Below are 15,348 nucleotides of genomic sequence, written 5' to 3' on the forward strand. Positions count from 1 at the left end.
TGAGTGTCTCAACACTGGAACCCAGGCTCATGAACACTGTGCTACATTGCTTACTTTGTTAGAAAAAACGTTCTGAGCTTAATGAATGACAGTTTAAGAAACAAATCAGCTTCCTTCCAAGTTATAAGACTGAGACAGGCTTGGAGGTTACTGGAAGAATTTTGGACGATTTTACGTGCTTATAACATTCTGGGGGGCAAGTGACACATCTTGTTCATGTTTAGAACCTCAGAACTTCGCAGCATAAATGTTGAACTGACTTGAATATGTCACACAGCTTGGAGTTAAATTATTTCTGTAAGGTAGGAAGGCCTCATGAGATGCATAGCTAAAGGTTAATAAAACGGGAAGGAAAAGGGGGCAAAGAATTACATACATGTCAAATGAATAAGGATGATGAAAATCAGAGGCAAGTGGGCTTTCAGAGAAATGTAGGACTCTTTACTTAGAGTCTGCACTGGTCATTATTTCTTTTTTTTCTGAGACAGAGTTTTGCTCTTGTTGCCCAGGCTGGAGTGCAATGGCATGATCTCGGCTCATCGCAACCTCCGCCTCCCAGGTTTTCAAACGATTCTCCTGCCTCAGCTGGAATTACAGGCATGCGTTAGCATGCCTGGCTAATTTTTATTTTTAGTAGAGACGGGGTTTCTCCATGTTGGTCAGGCTGGTCTTGAACTCCCGACCTCAGGCGATCCACCTGCCCTGGCCTCCCAAAGTGCTGGGATTACAGGCATGAACCACCGCGCCCGGCCATTGGTCATTATTTCTGAAGTACAAGGTAGAAAAAGTGTTTAAGGCCAGAGAGAACCAGCACTAGCACTCTTGCTCCAGGCGTTCCTCTGGGAAAGTTGAAAGAAAATCATAGCTGGCTCAATTTTAGCAGATTAGCAAGTTCTTGTTCTAAATTTCAGAGTGATTATCTGGAAGCACAGTAAATATGCACTAAAATTGTTTGAGTAATGGAGAGAGACAGGTGGCTATAGATATGGGCTACTGACTTTATCAATAGACTAAATACATTAAGTATTAATAAAGTTAGCCAATAGAGTGTTACTTGTATCATTTGGGAATCTTCTAAAGTTAGAGAATTGTTTGAAGTGGAATTTGATAATGTCTTGTGACTACTTAATGGACATAATTTACTTACCTCATTAGATCTAAAACTTCTACCTTGCATTCCATGTTTCCAGAAAGCTAGCACACTGTCTTGTAGGCAAACTAGCAGGCAAGAACACCTCAATTACTGTTAATAGTACAAAAGTTCAACTGATAAGCATCATTTCATCCCTCCATCTCATATAGCAATGTTTCAATTCACAATTTATGTCAGCGCTTTCATATTTATATGGCATCTTTACATTTGAAAAGTTTAAAAATATACTATACAGAGCTTATACATCTTTTTGGTAGGAAAAAAAATTCACTAAAAATATTTTTGTTACAGAAATGTTGGTTTTGATAATTTATTTTTTTTGAGACAAGAGTCTCGCTCTGTTTTCCAGGCTAAAGTGCAGTGGGGCAATCTCGGCTCACTGCAATCTCTGCCTCTAAGGTTCCAGTGGTTCTTGTGCCTCAGCTACCCAACTAGTTGGGAATGCAGGCGTGTACCACTATGCTCAGCTAATTTTTTTGTATTTTTAGTAGAGATGGAGTTTCACTATGTTAGCCAGGCTGGTTTCTAAATCCTGGCTTCAAGTGATCTGTCTGCCTTGGCCTCCCAAAGTGCTGGGATTAAAGCCGTGAGCCACCGCATTTCGCCTATTTTGATAAATTTCAAAAATAAAATAATTCAATCATACAGAAAAATACAGAGAACAGCATAAAAATACACGTGTATCCACTACCCAATCAAATCCTAACATTCTGCCGTATTTGCTTTAAATAAAAACAAATACAGCTGGCATCCCCTACATGCCCTCCCCTATTCCCAGTTCCCAAATCTTTATCCTCCCTGAGATAACCACTATTGTAAATTTGGTACTTATCATTCTCATGCATGTTTTTACGATTACTATGCCGTAAGTTTATACTATCAATATCAATTTTATATTGAATATTTCTAACCTTCATACATTTGCTATGATGAACATTTAGGTTATTTCTAGTTTTTCACTATTATAAACAATTTTGCAATAAATATTTTGTACATCTTGAATACATGTACAAATCTTTCTTGGGGGTAGATACCTATAAACAGAATTACTGAAGCACAGGGCATAAATAGAGCAAGTTTTAGTTTTGTTTTTTATATTTACATCTTTAATACATATTTTTGCATACATTCAGGGAGGAAGAAATCTTAATTTTGTTTTCTGCAGGTAACCAATTGTATCAGCATCATTTGTTGAATGGCCCATTTCTTCCCCACTAATACATAGTGCCATGAATTTCCATTTCCATGTGGGTCTATTTCTGGTCCCTTTCTTCTGTCCCACTCTTCTACCTATTTATTTCTCTGTTGCTACCACACTACCTTAATCACTATGTCTTCATAGTAAGTTTCAATATTGGGTAGAAAAGGATTTGTCAACATTTATTTTATCACTCTTGGTCTTTGTCTCTTCCACATACATTTATTTTTTATTTTAAAAAATTATTTGTAGAGATGGGGGTCTCCCTATGTTGCCCAGGTTGGTCTTGAAACCCTGACTCAAGCAATTCTCCTGCCTCAGCCTCCTATGGTGTTGTGATTACAGGCGTGAGCCACTGTGCCTGGCCATTCCATATGAATTTTAAGACGAGCTTATCAAGTGGCACAAAATATCATGTTGGGGTTCTTACTGCAGATGCAGTGAATCTGTGGATTAACTGAAGAACTAGCATCTTTCTTGTTTTAGTCTTTCTACCCATGGACATGATGTAGTTCTTGACTTGTTAAATCTTTCATGTCTTAAAGAAAAAATTTGGAGTTTCCTAGATAATGATCTTAAAAATGTTTGGATTTCATTTATTCTTATATGTGTTACTTTATTGCCGTTGTGAAAGGAATCTTTTTTTCCTATTAAGTTTTTCACTGATTATTTAGGAAAGCTATTCTTTGGTGTTAACTCATATCTACCAACTCTAATTAACTCAATTCTCTTATTTGCTCTAGTAATTTATTAATAGAGTTTTGTATTCTCTTTACATAATCATACCATCAGCAAAAAAGGATCTATCTTTTTCTTTCTAATCTTCATACTTTCCCTTTCTCATCTAATAGACAATATTGAAATGTGATAATAGCAAATATCCTTATTTAGTTCTCCATTTTAATGGGAATTAGTTTGATCATTAAACATATTTTTAACAGGCGTTGCTAGGTGAAGGACATTCCTTTCTATTCCCAATTTGCTAAGAAGTATTATTTAAAAAAAAATCAGTAATGACAGATTTTACTGAATGCTTTTTGGCCATCTACTAAAGAATTACATGATTTTCTCTTTTAATATTTGGTGCAGTGTATTACATAAATACATTTTCTGATGCTGAACCGTCCTTGCTTTCCTGGGATAGTCTACTATTTGATAATGGATAATTCTATTTGCTAACAATTTATTTAGATTTCTAAAAATCAATTTTTATAAGATTAGATTATAATTTGTGTTTTCTGTTCTAATCTTGTTTGATTTTAGCATCAGTGTTAAACATTGATTTATTCAGAATTCCCTGTCTACAGTCTGAAAGTCTGTACAGGATAGGGATTATCTTCTCTTTTATGGGGGGAGGTAGATAAAAATCACCTAAAAAACCATCATGCTTGATTATCAGGCACCTGAAGCAATGAACCTGGCTGTGGTTCTCCATCTCCTGTGGGATACTTCTATAACTGGAGACCAGGAGGCCTGTTAGCTTCAGACCTGTACACTGCTTTGAGATTCTGTTGTTGACCTTGCTGTTTGGCCCTGGCTATGTCTTTGAAAGCACAGATTCCATTTTAACATCTTGATCAGATGTTCCTTGAAACTGACTTATCAGACAATGAACTAACTACATTTAGCCTCACCCTCTGCCAATATACATACATGGAAATATCTTTATTTTACTTAAGAACACCAGAAAGTGTGCCTAAATATTAATCCCATTCATTTTCCCAGCACCATCCTATATAAGTTAATTTTCACCTTATTTTTCCTGAATGTAATCATTTAAAAATATTGACTCTGTCAGAAATCCTTTTCCAGAAAAAAACTATTAAGTAAAATGTGAGAATGACAAGAAGAAACTTCCACATACTTACAGATCTCTGATCAGCAGATACAACAGCCAAAACATAATCTGGTATACTAAGTACTAAATTTTAAAGTACTTATAGAAAAACCCTATAGATGTCTGGAGGAAATGGGAATTCATAACTATGTTATGAGAAATGATACTATTTCTTCTAAGGAAGATAACATTATCTACACTACAGTTATTAAACAATTTTAGATAATGTGTAAGAATGAAGGCTGACAGTAACCTCATATTTATTATACCCTCTATTTTTATTTTGTTTTTTGAGACAAGAGTCTCACTCTGTCACCCAGGCTGGAGTGCAATGGCATGATCTCAACTCACTGCAACCTCCCCTTCCCAGGTTCAAGTGATTTTCATGCCTCAGCTTCCCAAGTAGCTGGGACTACAGGCACGTGCCAGCATGCCTAGCTAATTTTTGTATTTTTAGTAGACACAGGGTTTCCCCATGTTGGCCAGGCTGGTCTTGAACTCCTGGCCTCAAGTGATCCACCAGCCTTGGCCTCCCAAAGTGTTGGTATTACAGGCATGAGCCACCATGTCCAGCCATATTCTCTATTTAAAAAAAGTGAGTCCTTAATAATATCAATCTTTAATTTTGGATAGTTAGCAGATAAGTTATTTTAAGGAGCTCATAATGCAAAGAATTATATAACTTTGACTTACCTATTGATTCAATCTGGAAATCAAAGGTGAGTTCTGATGATAATTTTCTGCTAGATTTTAATCTTCCTTGGAGATTTACTATTTTTATAGAACCTAGAGGAAAAAGAGTCACTCAGAAACTAAGATAAAAGAAGTCTTATTAAAGTAAGACATTTATAAATAAAAACTTACAGTCCAAGCATACAAGAATGGTATCTCTCTCCAGCTGGGTTACATGAGTAACATTTGTCTGTGGGGTATCTACAACACAAACAAATCTTGGTAAGCTAGAGAAAACTGTAATATTTAAAGCAAGGAGATATTTAAGAAAAAGAATTCTGAGGGTAACAGTACTTGAAATGTACATAAGTCTTTTGTAATATACATGTAGTGACTGAGCCAAGCTATTTGGATTTAAACGCTGATGTAAGCTAAACAATTTAAGTGCTCAACAGAGCATATGTTGGCTGCGGTCAATACTACTGGCAATGTGGAACACATGGATACAGAAAGCTGGCTGCACTAGGAAACAAACTAGACTTAAAATATCTTATAATGTAACTTTTCCTTGTTTAAAAAACAATTTTTCTATTAGTTGGAGATTTGTAAATACATGTAGTTCTCAAACTATGGTTCCTGTATCAACACCATCAGCATCACATGGGAATTGACAGAAATGAAAATTCTTTTTTTTTTTGAGCCTGCTGCTCAGGCTGTAATGCTGTGGTGCAATAACGGCTCTCTGCAGCCTTGAACTCCTGGCCTCAAGTGACATCCTGACTTAGCCTTCTGAGGAGCTCGGACAACAGGTGCAGGCCACCATGCCTGGCTAATTAAAAAAAATTTTTTTAGAGATGGGGTCTGGTTATATTGCCCAGGCTGAGATTTGTCCATATATGCCTCAACTATGGTCTTTGTATCAACATCATCAGCATCACCTGGGTATTCACAGAAATGAAAATTCTAAGGTCAGATCTAGACCATAAATGAAAAGCTCTGGGGGTGGGGCCCAGCAGTGTTACAAGTCTCCTAGTGATTCTGATGCATGCTCAAGTCTGGTAACTGCTGCTATATAATACATACTCAATGACCACTCTTACCAATACTCCTTGTCAAAGTGATGGAATGTGATTAAAAAGGTAATATCACCTCAGGGAGGCAGGGCAACTGGAGTTATGTAAAATGCAAATTTTCAGGTATATACCATTTAAAAGTATATAAAATACTTAAAAATTCTGAGAGGTATGAAAACGTTAAGTACCCAAGTTTTGTTTTAAATGTTTCCTATGCTCATATGCATTTCATATTCATTTTCATATTAATGAACATAATCAAAACAATCTGATGCATGTGAAGTTCTCTAAAAATGAAATGTGAAACATATAAAATAAAAAGTATTATCAAAATATTAAAAATATTTGAGACTATATAAATTGTTATTTCCCTTTTATTTGTTTGAAGGAAAAAAGTACCTTAGTTGGTATTCAATTTGTAATATTAATTTAATTATTTCCAAGAAAGATTAATGCAAATATGACTTTACAGTTTACCTATACATAGTGTCCTTAGAGAGACACTGTTATTTAGAATACATGTCACAAAAATCAAATAACAACCCAGGTATACAGCTCATTTTATAGCAAGAGGTGTGTTCATGCACAATTATTTATTAATATATACCAAATATATATACCAATAATATATACAGGACTTTGAGGATCAGATCCTTATCATATTCATTTCTTAATAAAAAAACTGGTGTATATGCTCTCAGGATACATGTTTTGCCAATGTTCGCTTGATTTAGTTGGTTGGTTAGTTAGTTAGAGACAGGACCTCATGCTGTCACCCAGGCTGGAGTGCAGTGGTGCGAACATAGCTCACTGCACCCTTGACCTCCTGGGCTCAAGTGATCCTCCCATCTTGGCCTCCCTGGTAGGTGGGACTATAGGCATGCACCACCATGCCCAGCTAACTTTTATATAATTTTTTTTAGTGACAGGGTCTTGCTACATTGCCCAGGCTGTTCTGGAACTCCTGAACTCAAGCAATCCTCTCACCTTGGCCTTCCAAAGTACTGGGATTACAAGTGTGATCCACCATGCCCTGCCTACCAAAGTTTTAAATGTGTCATATGAATAAATTATTTTAAAGAGCGTAATCTTCTCTTCTTCCAGTTTAATAATAATTATTTAAGACTGGCAGTTTATGCACTTTTTGCTTAATAAGAGATACAGTAAACTCACTACTTATAAAACCAGTACATGTATTACCCTTAATAATTTCATAAAAATTACAAACCTGATTCTGTAAACCATGAAGAGGTAGAATTTGGATTGACCGTCTCAAATCGAACCACCTGGTTGAAGTCTCTACCTCTACTGACACCAACGCAAACTAAAGGGTACTCCTGTTCAGGCACTACCAGCATTTCAAACATTCTAAGTGGACATGGTATAGGAAAATCTATGTGCTAGAGAAAGAAACAAAAATACATTAAACCAAGGAAAATAAAAGCCAAATAATTCAATGAGAATACTATAAAACAGCTTTCTACTATAAAGATTGCATCTTCTCACAGAAATTCAGGTACTGCAGAAAAATCTAAATTATGAAGTATCTTTATAAAGATTTTAGGTTTACCACCATAAAATATTTTAAAGTTATAATTACATGATTTTAGGACATTAAGGCTGGAAGAGAACTTGTAAGTCACGTGTCCAACCCTCTCTTTTCAGAGTTGGACACTGGGGCCCAAGAACTGGGTGACTGGCCCGTGGTCGCCTGGCCTTTGTGGCAGAGTCTCCTGTCTCCCAATTTCATGCTTCTTCAGTTACACTCCTCTGCCTTCTTAATCAACTGAGCAAATGCTAAGTTGAGAACTGAAATGCTAATTAGCAAGAGACACTCCTCTTGTAAGATGTAAACATAAAAAGTCATAAATAAAAAAAGGTTAGCTTCTTCATATATTTTATTGATAAACCCATTTTAATTTTATATGTTTAAAATTTCTTTTTTATTGCTACAAAGAATAAATTCACATTCTGAAGGACTAAAAAAAAAGGATGGAAAACACTAACTTCATTGGTAATCAAGAAATAAAACCACAATGAGATAAATACTATACATACCCACCAGAATGGCTAAAATTAAAAAGACTGACAATTAATAAGCATCCGAGAGGAGTAAGCAAATGCTCATACAACACTGGTGGTGGGAGACAGAGGGGCACAGCCACACTGGTTAACTGCATTATCTATTAATGCTGGAGATACACATTCCTTATGACCTTGCAATAATTCTCCTAGGCATACATTCTAGAGAACATGAGTACACACATACAAGAAACAAATGCAAAAACGTTCAAGGCAGCATCGTTCAGAACAACAAACAACTGGAAATAATCCAAATGCATCTTAACAGTAAAATAGATAAGATTATGGCATATTCACAAAATACAAAATTATATAAAGAGAACTGAAAAATGAATAAGCTATAGCTGTGTCAAATAAACTATAGCTGTATACATACACAATGTTGAACAAAAACCCAGACACAAATGAGCATATACTTTATAATTCCACTTACATACTGTTGAAAAATTAAATAAAATTAATTCTAATGTTTAGGGATATGTGCATAGCTAGTAAAAAGAGAAAGAAAAGTAAGAACTTTCTAGGTTTCCTTTTTAAAAAAAAGAGGCAGGGAGCTGACTAAAACGGAGGATGACGAGGGGAATTCTAAAATTTTTCTTCACAAAAAAGTTTTTTAAAAAAATACTCTCATGCACATTTTATTTAGTTCATTCTTATATATTTTTGTTGCTTTTATAAATCTGCTGTTTTCACTGTATTTTCCAAATAGTTATTGGTAGTATTTAATGAAGCTACTGGATTTGATTTGTATTCTTTTTAATCTGGCAAATCATAAATTCTAAAGGTAAGTAAAAGGTGCAACGGGGGATATCGTAACTAGTAGTTTTAAAGTGTTGGAAGATACAAAACGGTACTTGTGGCTGGAACGTGAAACTCTGCGTTCACCTGCTGTTCCCACATTCCTTCTTTCCCTGTGGCTGCTAAGTGAGGCCTCCATCCCACAGGCACAGACACTTCATCAATATTCTCCAAACCTCTTCTCTAGGAGCTTTCCCATTACCTTGGGGCACGTGCTTTTGATAAAATCTGTCATTTTAAATAAGGTACAGCAATTTAAGTAATTCTTTTTGAAATAAGGAGGAATGAAGCAGGAAAAAAACCAGTGCTTCTGTTTAAAGATGCATTTTTAAACTTTTACAGTTGAAACACAGAAACAATGCTTCTGTTTTTTTTTTAAAAGAAAAACCAACAGATTTTTACTACTTCTGCATAGTTTCCAACAATAACTAAGCAATTTGTATACTTCATTAACAGAAGGGGATTCATGTCTAATAGTTTTAAATCCAGTTGCTATTGGTGATTGTCCTTGAGGGCAGCAACTATATCATATTTTTCTGTGTCTCTAGTAAATGACATGGTACCTTGTTTGCAATAGGTACATTATGTTTGCTGGGGAGATCTTTAATTTTTAACTTTTATTTATGATGAAAATGCAGTCTAGGCCAGGGATAGTGACTCATGCCTGTAATCCCAGCACTTTGGGAGGCCAAGGCAGGTGGACCACGAGGTCAGGAGTTCGAGACCAGCCTGGCCAAGATGGTGAAACCCCGTCTTTAGTAAAAGTACAAATATTAGCCAGGCATGGTGTTGGGTGCCTGTAATCCCAGTTTCTCAGGAGGCTGAGGCAGAGAACTGCTTGAACCCGGGAAGTGGAGGTTGCTGTGAGCCGAGATCGTGCCACTGTACTGCAGCCTGGGTGACAGAGTGAGACTCCGTCTCAAAAAAAAAAAAAAAAAAGAGGAAATAATATAGAAAGCATAAAAATGTTTTTGAATACATCTGATGAAGAGTTCTAGTACAGAAATATCATAAATACTAATTGAAATAATGTTAAATACAGAGACAAAAGGAAAGCTGGGTTAAGATTAAGGAAAGCAGATAAACATTATAGCTCAGAAAGTTTAAGGAAAGGGAGAAGAGTGATTAAAATCTTGATGGAGACCTGCAAGTAGAATTGTATTACAAATTCACTACCAGAATGCTGGTAACAGGCCTCATTAGAGCCATGCCAATCTCCTGGTGCCATCTATTGGGAAAAGAGAAGCCTTGGATGGATAATTTTTAAGCTTCCCATGTCTTCAAACTATATATTCCCCCCTGCATGCTCTTGATACCTACAATACCCTTAATAGAGAAAAGCGTCTTTCATTATATATTAGGATAAATGGCTTAACATATTAGATAACGTATAAAATTAATTCATACCAGGTTAATCAGTCTATCAGTATACAAGAATAACTGATATGATGAACCTTTTTCATTTTGATAGAGGTTAGGAATAAAAGGAATAGGAAGAACATATTTAAAACAGACTAAGGAAGAAAGAAAGGAAAAAGCTAGGAAAGGAAGGGGTTGCGGAAAAATCAAACTGTGCAGACTTTACCATTACATCTTTGATACAGCATCCTTTTGTCAAATAAACAAGAACAAAGAGGAGCTAAGAACAAAACAATTTTTGCCATAAACGGGCTGTATTCAGTGGTTCTGCTTTAGACAACTTATAAGGCTATTTTCCCCTGAGCTTTCAGTTTAAATAATTTTTGTTTCAGTGCATTTACCTGTATAATTAATACTTCAATAGGTTTCAAATTCTTCAAACTATATTTTCTTCTTGAGGTTAAAACTGATATAAAAATGAAAACTAGATTTCTTTGTCATGTATAGGATTTAAAACAACAGGAGTGAATACCTTTAAACATCTTAATACTATAAAATTTAGGAAGAATCCCACTCCAGCTATATTCTGACTCTAATTTCTACTGAGATCGAATGCACATGAAATAAGATCACTTAGTCCATATATAACAGCAAAGGAAAGAACTCTAAAAATTAATTTGGTATTTCCTTGATGTAAGTAACAGCCTGTACTTCACACATTTTAAATGTTTGTTTTTCTTTAAATGTCAGCTATAGATAAATAATAGTATTTTAAAAATTATTCATTAATTAAGTGATTCTAGAAAAACTTAAGCCAAAAAAAAAAAAAAAATCTGTGGAAAGGAGGCCTGGGCAAATTAATAAGTAGGTATACAACTGAAAACAGCTTGCTTCCCCGTCATTATGGTTATCCCTAGTTTTCCTAGTCCAAACTGTAACCTGTATGTTGTTTTTAGCTGGGATGGAGGTCAACCAGAGTATCTCGGAAACATTTCACTGATCTTTTAGTACTTGTTTCTGCCATCAGGCTGTGTATGTGAGACACTATTTCCAGCTCCCTCCTGCCATACCCTTGAACTATTTCTCTAGTCTCTTATAGAACTTTTACTAGGCCAATTGAGTTCCTTACATTTGGGCAGATTTTTACAACCCTGCTGTATTGTCCAAAATCATTAACTTGAAAATTAACTGAAAAAAATGTTTCTTTAAAGAACAGTAAGGTTGACAAGCTTTTATACTAAGAATAAGATAGTTTGACTTTAATGCTTACCTTAATTAACATAAATTTCTGCATTGGTTCAACCCATTCCAATAGAACAATGCTAGTCTGAAGTGCTCCACATAGGTATTTATGGCCTGTATAAGGATTTCTTACTGTCAAAGCAAAAAAAAAAAAGTGTAAGTTCTCTTACAATACAAAGTCCTTATGACAATAAATGCATGCTCAAAAAACCAAAACTAAACATACACCAAAATCAAAAGTGGGGTGCCAGTTCAATTTCTTAATTAGAGGGCTAGGTGAAAAAAACACTGTTTCAGGTAATAGCAGGAAATGTCCTCTTACCTTGCAGGATTTTTACTTGTATGCACAAATGAAACTGCTGGTTTTAATGGGGCTATGGGGTAGGAGGAAGGACTTTTGGTCTTAAGATGGCAGAAAAATTACCTGAGGTGGCAACATTCTGATAAAAGGGTCAAAGCAAATTGGGGAAGAAGTTGTTAAACTCATAAGATACAACACATTTAGGTGCTTTTGGTTGTAATATTCAGAGGCAATAATGTTTTGTTTCTGAAAATAAAACACTTGTCCATCTTTCTCCTTTCTATTAAATTCTTATGGTGACTAGAAAACATCACATACATTAATCAAACCTTAAAATACTGATTTACAAATAAGAAAACTGAATTGCCTCAGATTTTGAAATTTTCTCCTGGTTATAAACCAGAAAAAGTAAAGTAAATATATGTGAAGTAAATATGTTTGGAATAAAGATAAAAAAATTAAACTGTGAAAAGGCAACAGCAGTAAAATTCATGAACTTCACATCGATTTGAAAGATTTAAATGGCAGAGAGGAGGTGAACAGCAAAACTGTCCAGCCAAATAAAACAGAAAAGTCAATATAGGAAATTATTTCCTATAACTGACTTTTCCTAAAAACCTGCCCCTTTGTCCCCAGGTAGAGTCAAGTCAGACTTTCAACTTGCTGGAAGTTCTAACAGTGATTCAAACCACCATGTCTAACCCCAACCCTGTCATCCTCTTTTGCTCTAAACCAGCTGTTCTTGCTTCCTGTTAACAACACTCTGCCCTTCTGCCAGTCTTTTGGGTTTGAGGCCTCAGTCACCTCTGACATCTTTTCCCTTCACACCCAGACACTCCTTCCTTGCTATCTGCACTGCTACTGCTCTAGCATGAGACTTCCTTCCTTACTGCAATAGTAATAAAGTACATGTTCACACAAGGCCAACAGCTCACACTCATCTGCCATTCTCCTCTCTACAATCTGTATCCAGCTAGGTGGAATAGTCAGCATTTATTGTGTAAGTTTTATAATTTTCTTTTGCCTCCACATGTTGTATCATTTCTTCTTTTTGAAATGGCCTCTCCATCTATTCACAGTTAAAATTTGAATCTGCCTTCTTTTGGGGTGTAGCCCAAATGCCACCTTCTTCAGTGAGCCTATGTTTAGAGTTCTTTCCACACTATACTTTGTGGTATAATGACTTGTGTTTATCTTCCCTTTTATAATAACAGTAACTTAAGGAAAAGAAATCATTTTTTTGCTTTGGCTACATGCAAATATAACAACTAATTGTTATAGGGAGGTGGGGGAGGAAATTAGGTGAGGGGAAGGCGAACATAAAAACACATGCTGAAGGAATAAATGTAATCTCACAAGCCATTACTAAGCAGAATTGTGAACGGTAAGTAACAGGACCCTTGAAAAACAGAGTATGATAAAATACTGCTTAAAAAAAAAGTCATACTACTTTCTCCATTTACCTAGGCAATAAATTATTTGCTAAACAAATAATTTGTTTGCTAAACAATTTATTGACAAATAAATTATTTGCAAGGTACCATATATTAGGCTTAGTCTACACAGAGATGAAATGACCAAGAAATTTGTTTTACTTAAGGGGGAAAAATAAAGTATTAGAGGCAGAATGCCCTGAGGTAGTACTGTTTTATGCCAGACTTTACAATAAGTCTCATGGAGTTTTCTTAGCTGCTCTGTGAAGCAAGAGAGCCATATGCTATTGGACAGTTTACTTACCAACACAACACTTCTGACAAGACTTGGTTTCAGGGATTTTTGTTGATACAGAAAATTTCCTAAATGTAAATAAAAGTGAGTATATAATACATGTAGGTAAACTTAGTATATGTAAAAGTTACTGTTACAGATCAGTGGAGAAAGGATGAGTTCAAAACTGGTGCTGACCTACTAGGTCATTTATTAAAAATAAGAATAAACTGGATCCTTTTCTCATGGCCCCCAATCAGTTCCAAATGGATTAAGGGTTTAAATATGAAAACAAACTATAGAAGTCTATAGAAATATGTGACCTTGGGATTTCTCTAAGAAAATACAAAAGAATAAATCATACAGGAAAACGCTGTTACATTTTAATTGACTTTTTCCCCACTGATTCATCCCTAGCACCTCAAACTACAGGTGGTAGTCAATTATTGAATTAGTAACTTTAGTTTACTAAAAGATACCATTGAGAAAGTGAAAAGATAAGCCAAAAACTGGGGAAAGATATTTTTAGTACATGTAATAAATTTAAGTTACGTAGAAAGTTGTCTTACTATAACTATTTGTCAAGAACTTCTTTTATTTAGAAATCTATATTTCTCTATTAAGGAAAAGTGGGATATGGATTTTCTGCAAAGGTGCTATAGAGGTTTTGCAAACATCTGACTTGAATTTAATAGATAAAAATCAATTCTGAATTATTTTTTAAAACTACAATTTACAAACTACACATACACGCAAATGTCTTTTAAAATGTAAGTTAATATAATAAACACTGCTGGTGCATCAAACTGTAAAAACCTCAAGTTAAAGCCGTTTCTGTACACACTTTTTTTTTTAAAACTACATTTATTTTATTTTTTGGACAAGGCGTGATCTTGGCTCACTGTAACCTTTGCCTTGTCAGCTCAAGCAATTCTGCTGTCTCAGAACTCCGAATAGCAGGGACTATAGGTGCCTACCATCATACCCGCCTAATTTTTGTATTTTTAGTAGAGACGGGGTTGCACCATGTTGCCCAGGCTGGTCTCAGACTCCTGAACTCAGGTGATCTGTCTGCCTCAGCCTCCTAAGGTGCTGGGATTACAGGTGTGAGCCACTGCAGCCGGCCAAAGATTTTTATGTATTTATTTTTTGAGACAGTCTTGCTCTGTAGCCTAGGGTGGAATGCAGTGGCACGACCTCAGCTCACTGCAAACTCTGCCTCCCAGGTTCAAGTGATTCTCCTGCCTCAGCTTCTCAAATAGTTGTATTACAGGCACCAGCCACCATGCCCAGCTAATCTTTGTATTTTTAGTAGAGACAAGCTTTCTCCATGTTGGCCAGGCTGGTCTCGAATCCCTGACTCAAGTGATCTGCCTGTCTCGGCCTCCCAAAGTCCTGGGATTACAGGTGTGAGCAACTGTGCCTGACCTGTACACACATTTAAACTCTTTTTTTTTTTTTTTAAATAATTTTTATAAGAAAGAGACAGGATTTCACCATGGTGCCCAGGCTGGCCTCAAATTTCTGCAGCTCAAGTAATCTGCCTAAAGTGCAGCCTCCCCAATGCTGGGATTACAGGCATAAGCCACTTAAACTTAAATGTGTAAATTTGCCAAAGATTAGATAGATGCCAGTGCTCTGTGTAAGTCTTTTTTTTAATTAGAATTGTACAATTTTATATAAAATTGTACAGCACATGTCTGATGCTCAATGCAATTCCAAACAAGCTCAGAAGAATTTTCCTGATGGATGTTCTTAATAACCATGCAATCAGCAACTGAGTGATAGCCAAGCATATATTAAATATAATATTGTAGTACTCTAATTTTAACCTTTAATACATTTTATATATTGACGATTTATGAAAAGCCATGATTGTAGCTTCATTTACTGAGTTCTTACTGTGTGCCATGCATTTTACACATC

General features: G+C 35.5%; 1 protein-coding gene across 4 annotated transcripts in view; it reads right to left on the reverse strand.

Moving 5' to 3' along the window:
* Positions 1-15,348, reverse strand: part of MAP4K3 (mitogen-activated protein kinase kinase kinase kinase 3) — a 181,715-nt gene that overhangs the window by 3,544 nt on the left and 162,823 nt on the right. For 3 of the 4 annotated variants that reach the window (XM_012450642.2, XM_012450641.2, XM_064364021.1), the window contains 6 exons: positions 13,453-13,511; positions 11,443-11,546; positions 7,162-7,333; positions 5,053-5,121; positions 4,882-4,974; positions 1,148-1,218 (listed from right to left, as the gene is read on the reverse strand). In XM_012450642.2, the coding sequence (XP_012306065.2) occupies positions 1,148-1,218; positions 4,882-4,974; positions 5,053-5,121; positions 7,162-7,333; positions 11,443-11,546; positions 13,453-13,511 (568 nt within the window). Of the gene's footprint in view, positions 1-1,147; positions 1,244-4,881; positions 4,975-5,052; positions 5,122-7,161; positions 7,334-11,442; positions 11,547-13,452; positions 13,512-15,348 lie in introns of all 4 variants that reach the window. The other variant, XR_002478564.2, reaches the window with a different exon arrangement.

Source organism: Aotus nancymaae, unplaced genomic scaffold (genome assembly GCF_030222135.1).
Source record: "Aotus nancymaae isolate 86718 unplaced genomic scaffold, 86718_ANA_hifiasm-v0.15.2.pri h1tg000057l, whole genome shotgun sequence".
NCBI classification, from domain to species: domain Eukaryota; kingdom Metazoa; phylum Chordata; class Mammalia; order Primates; family Aotidae; genus Aotus; species Aotus nancymaae.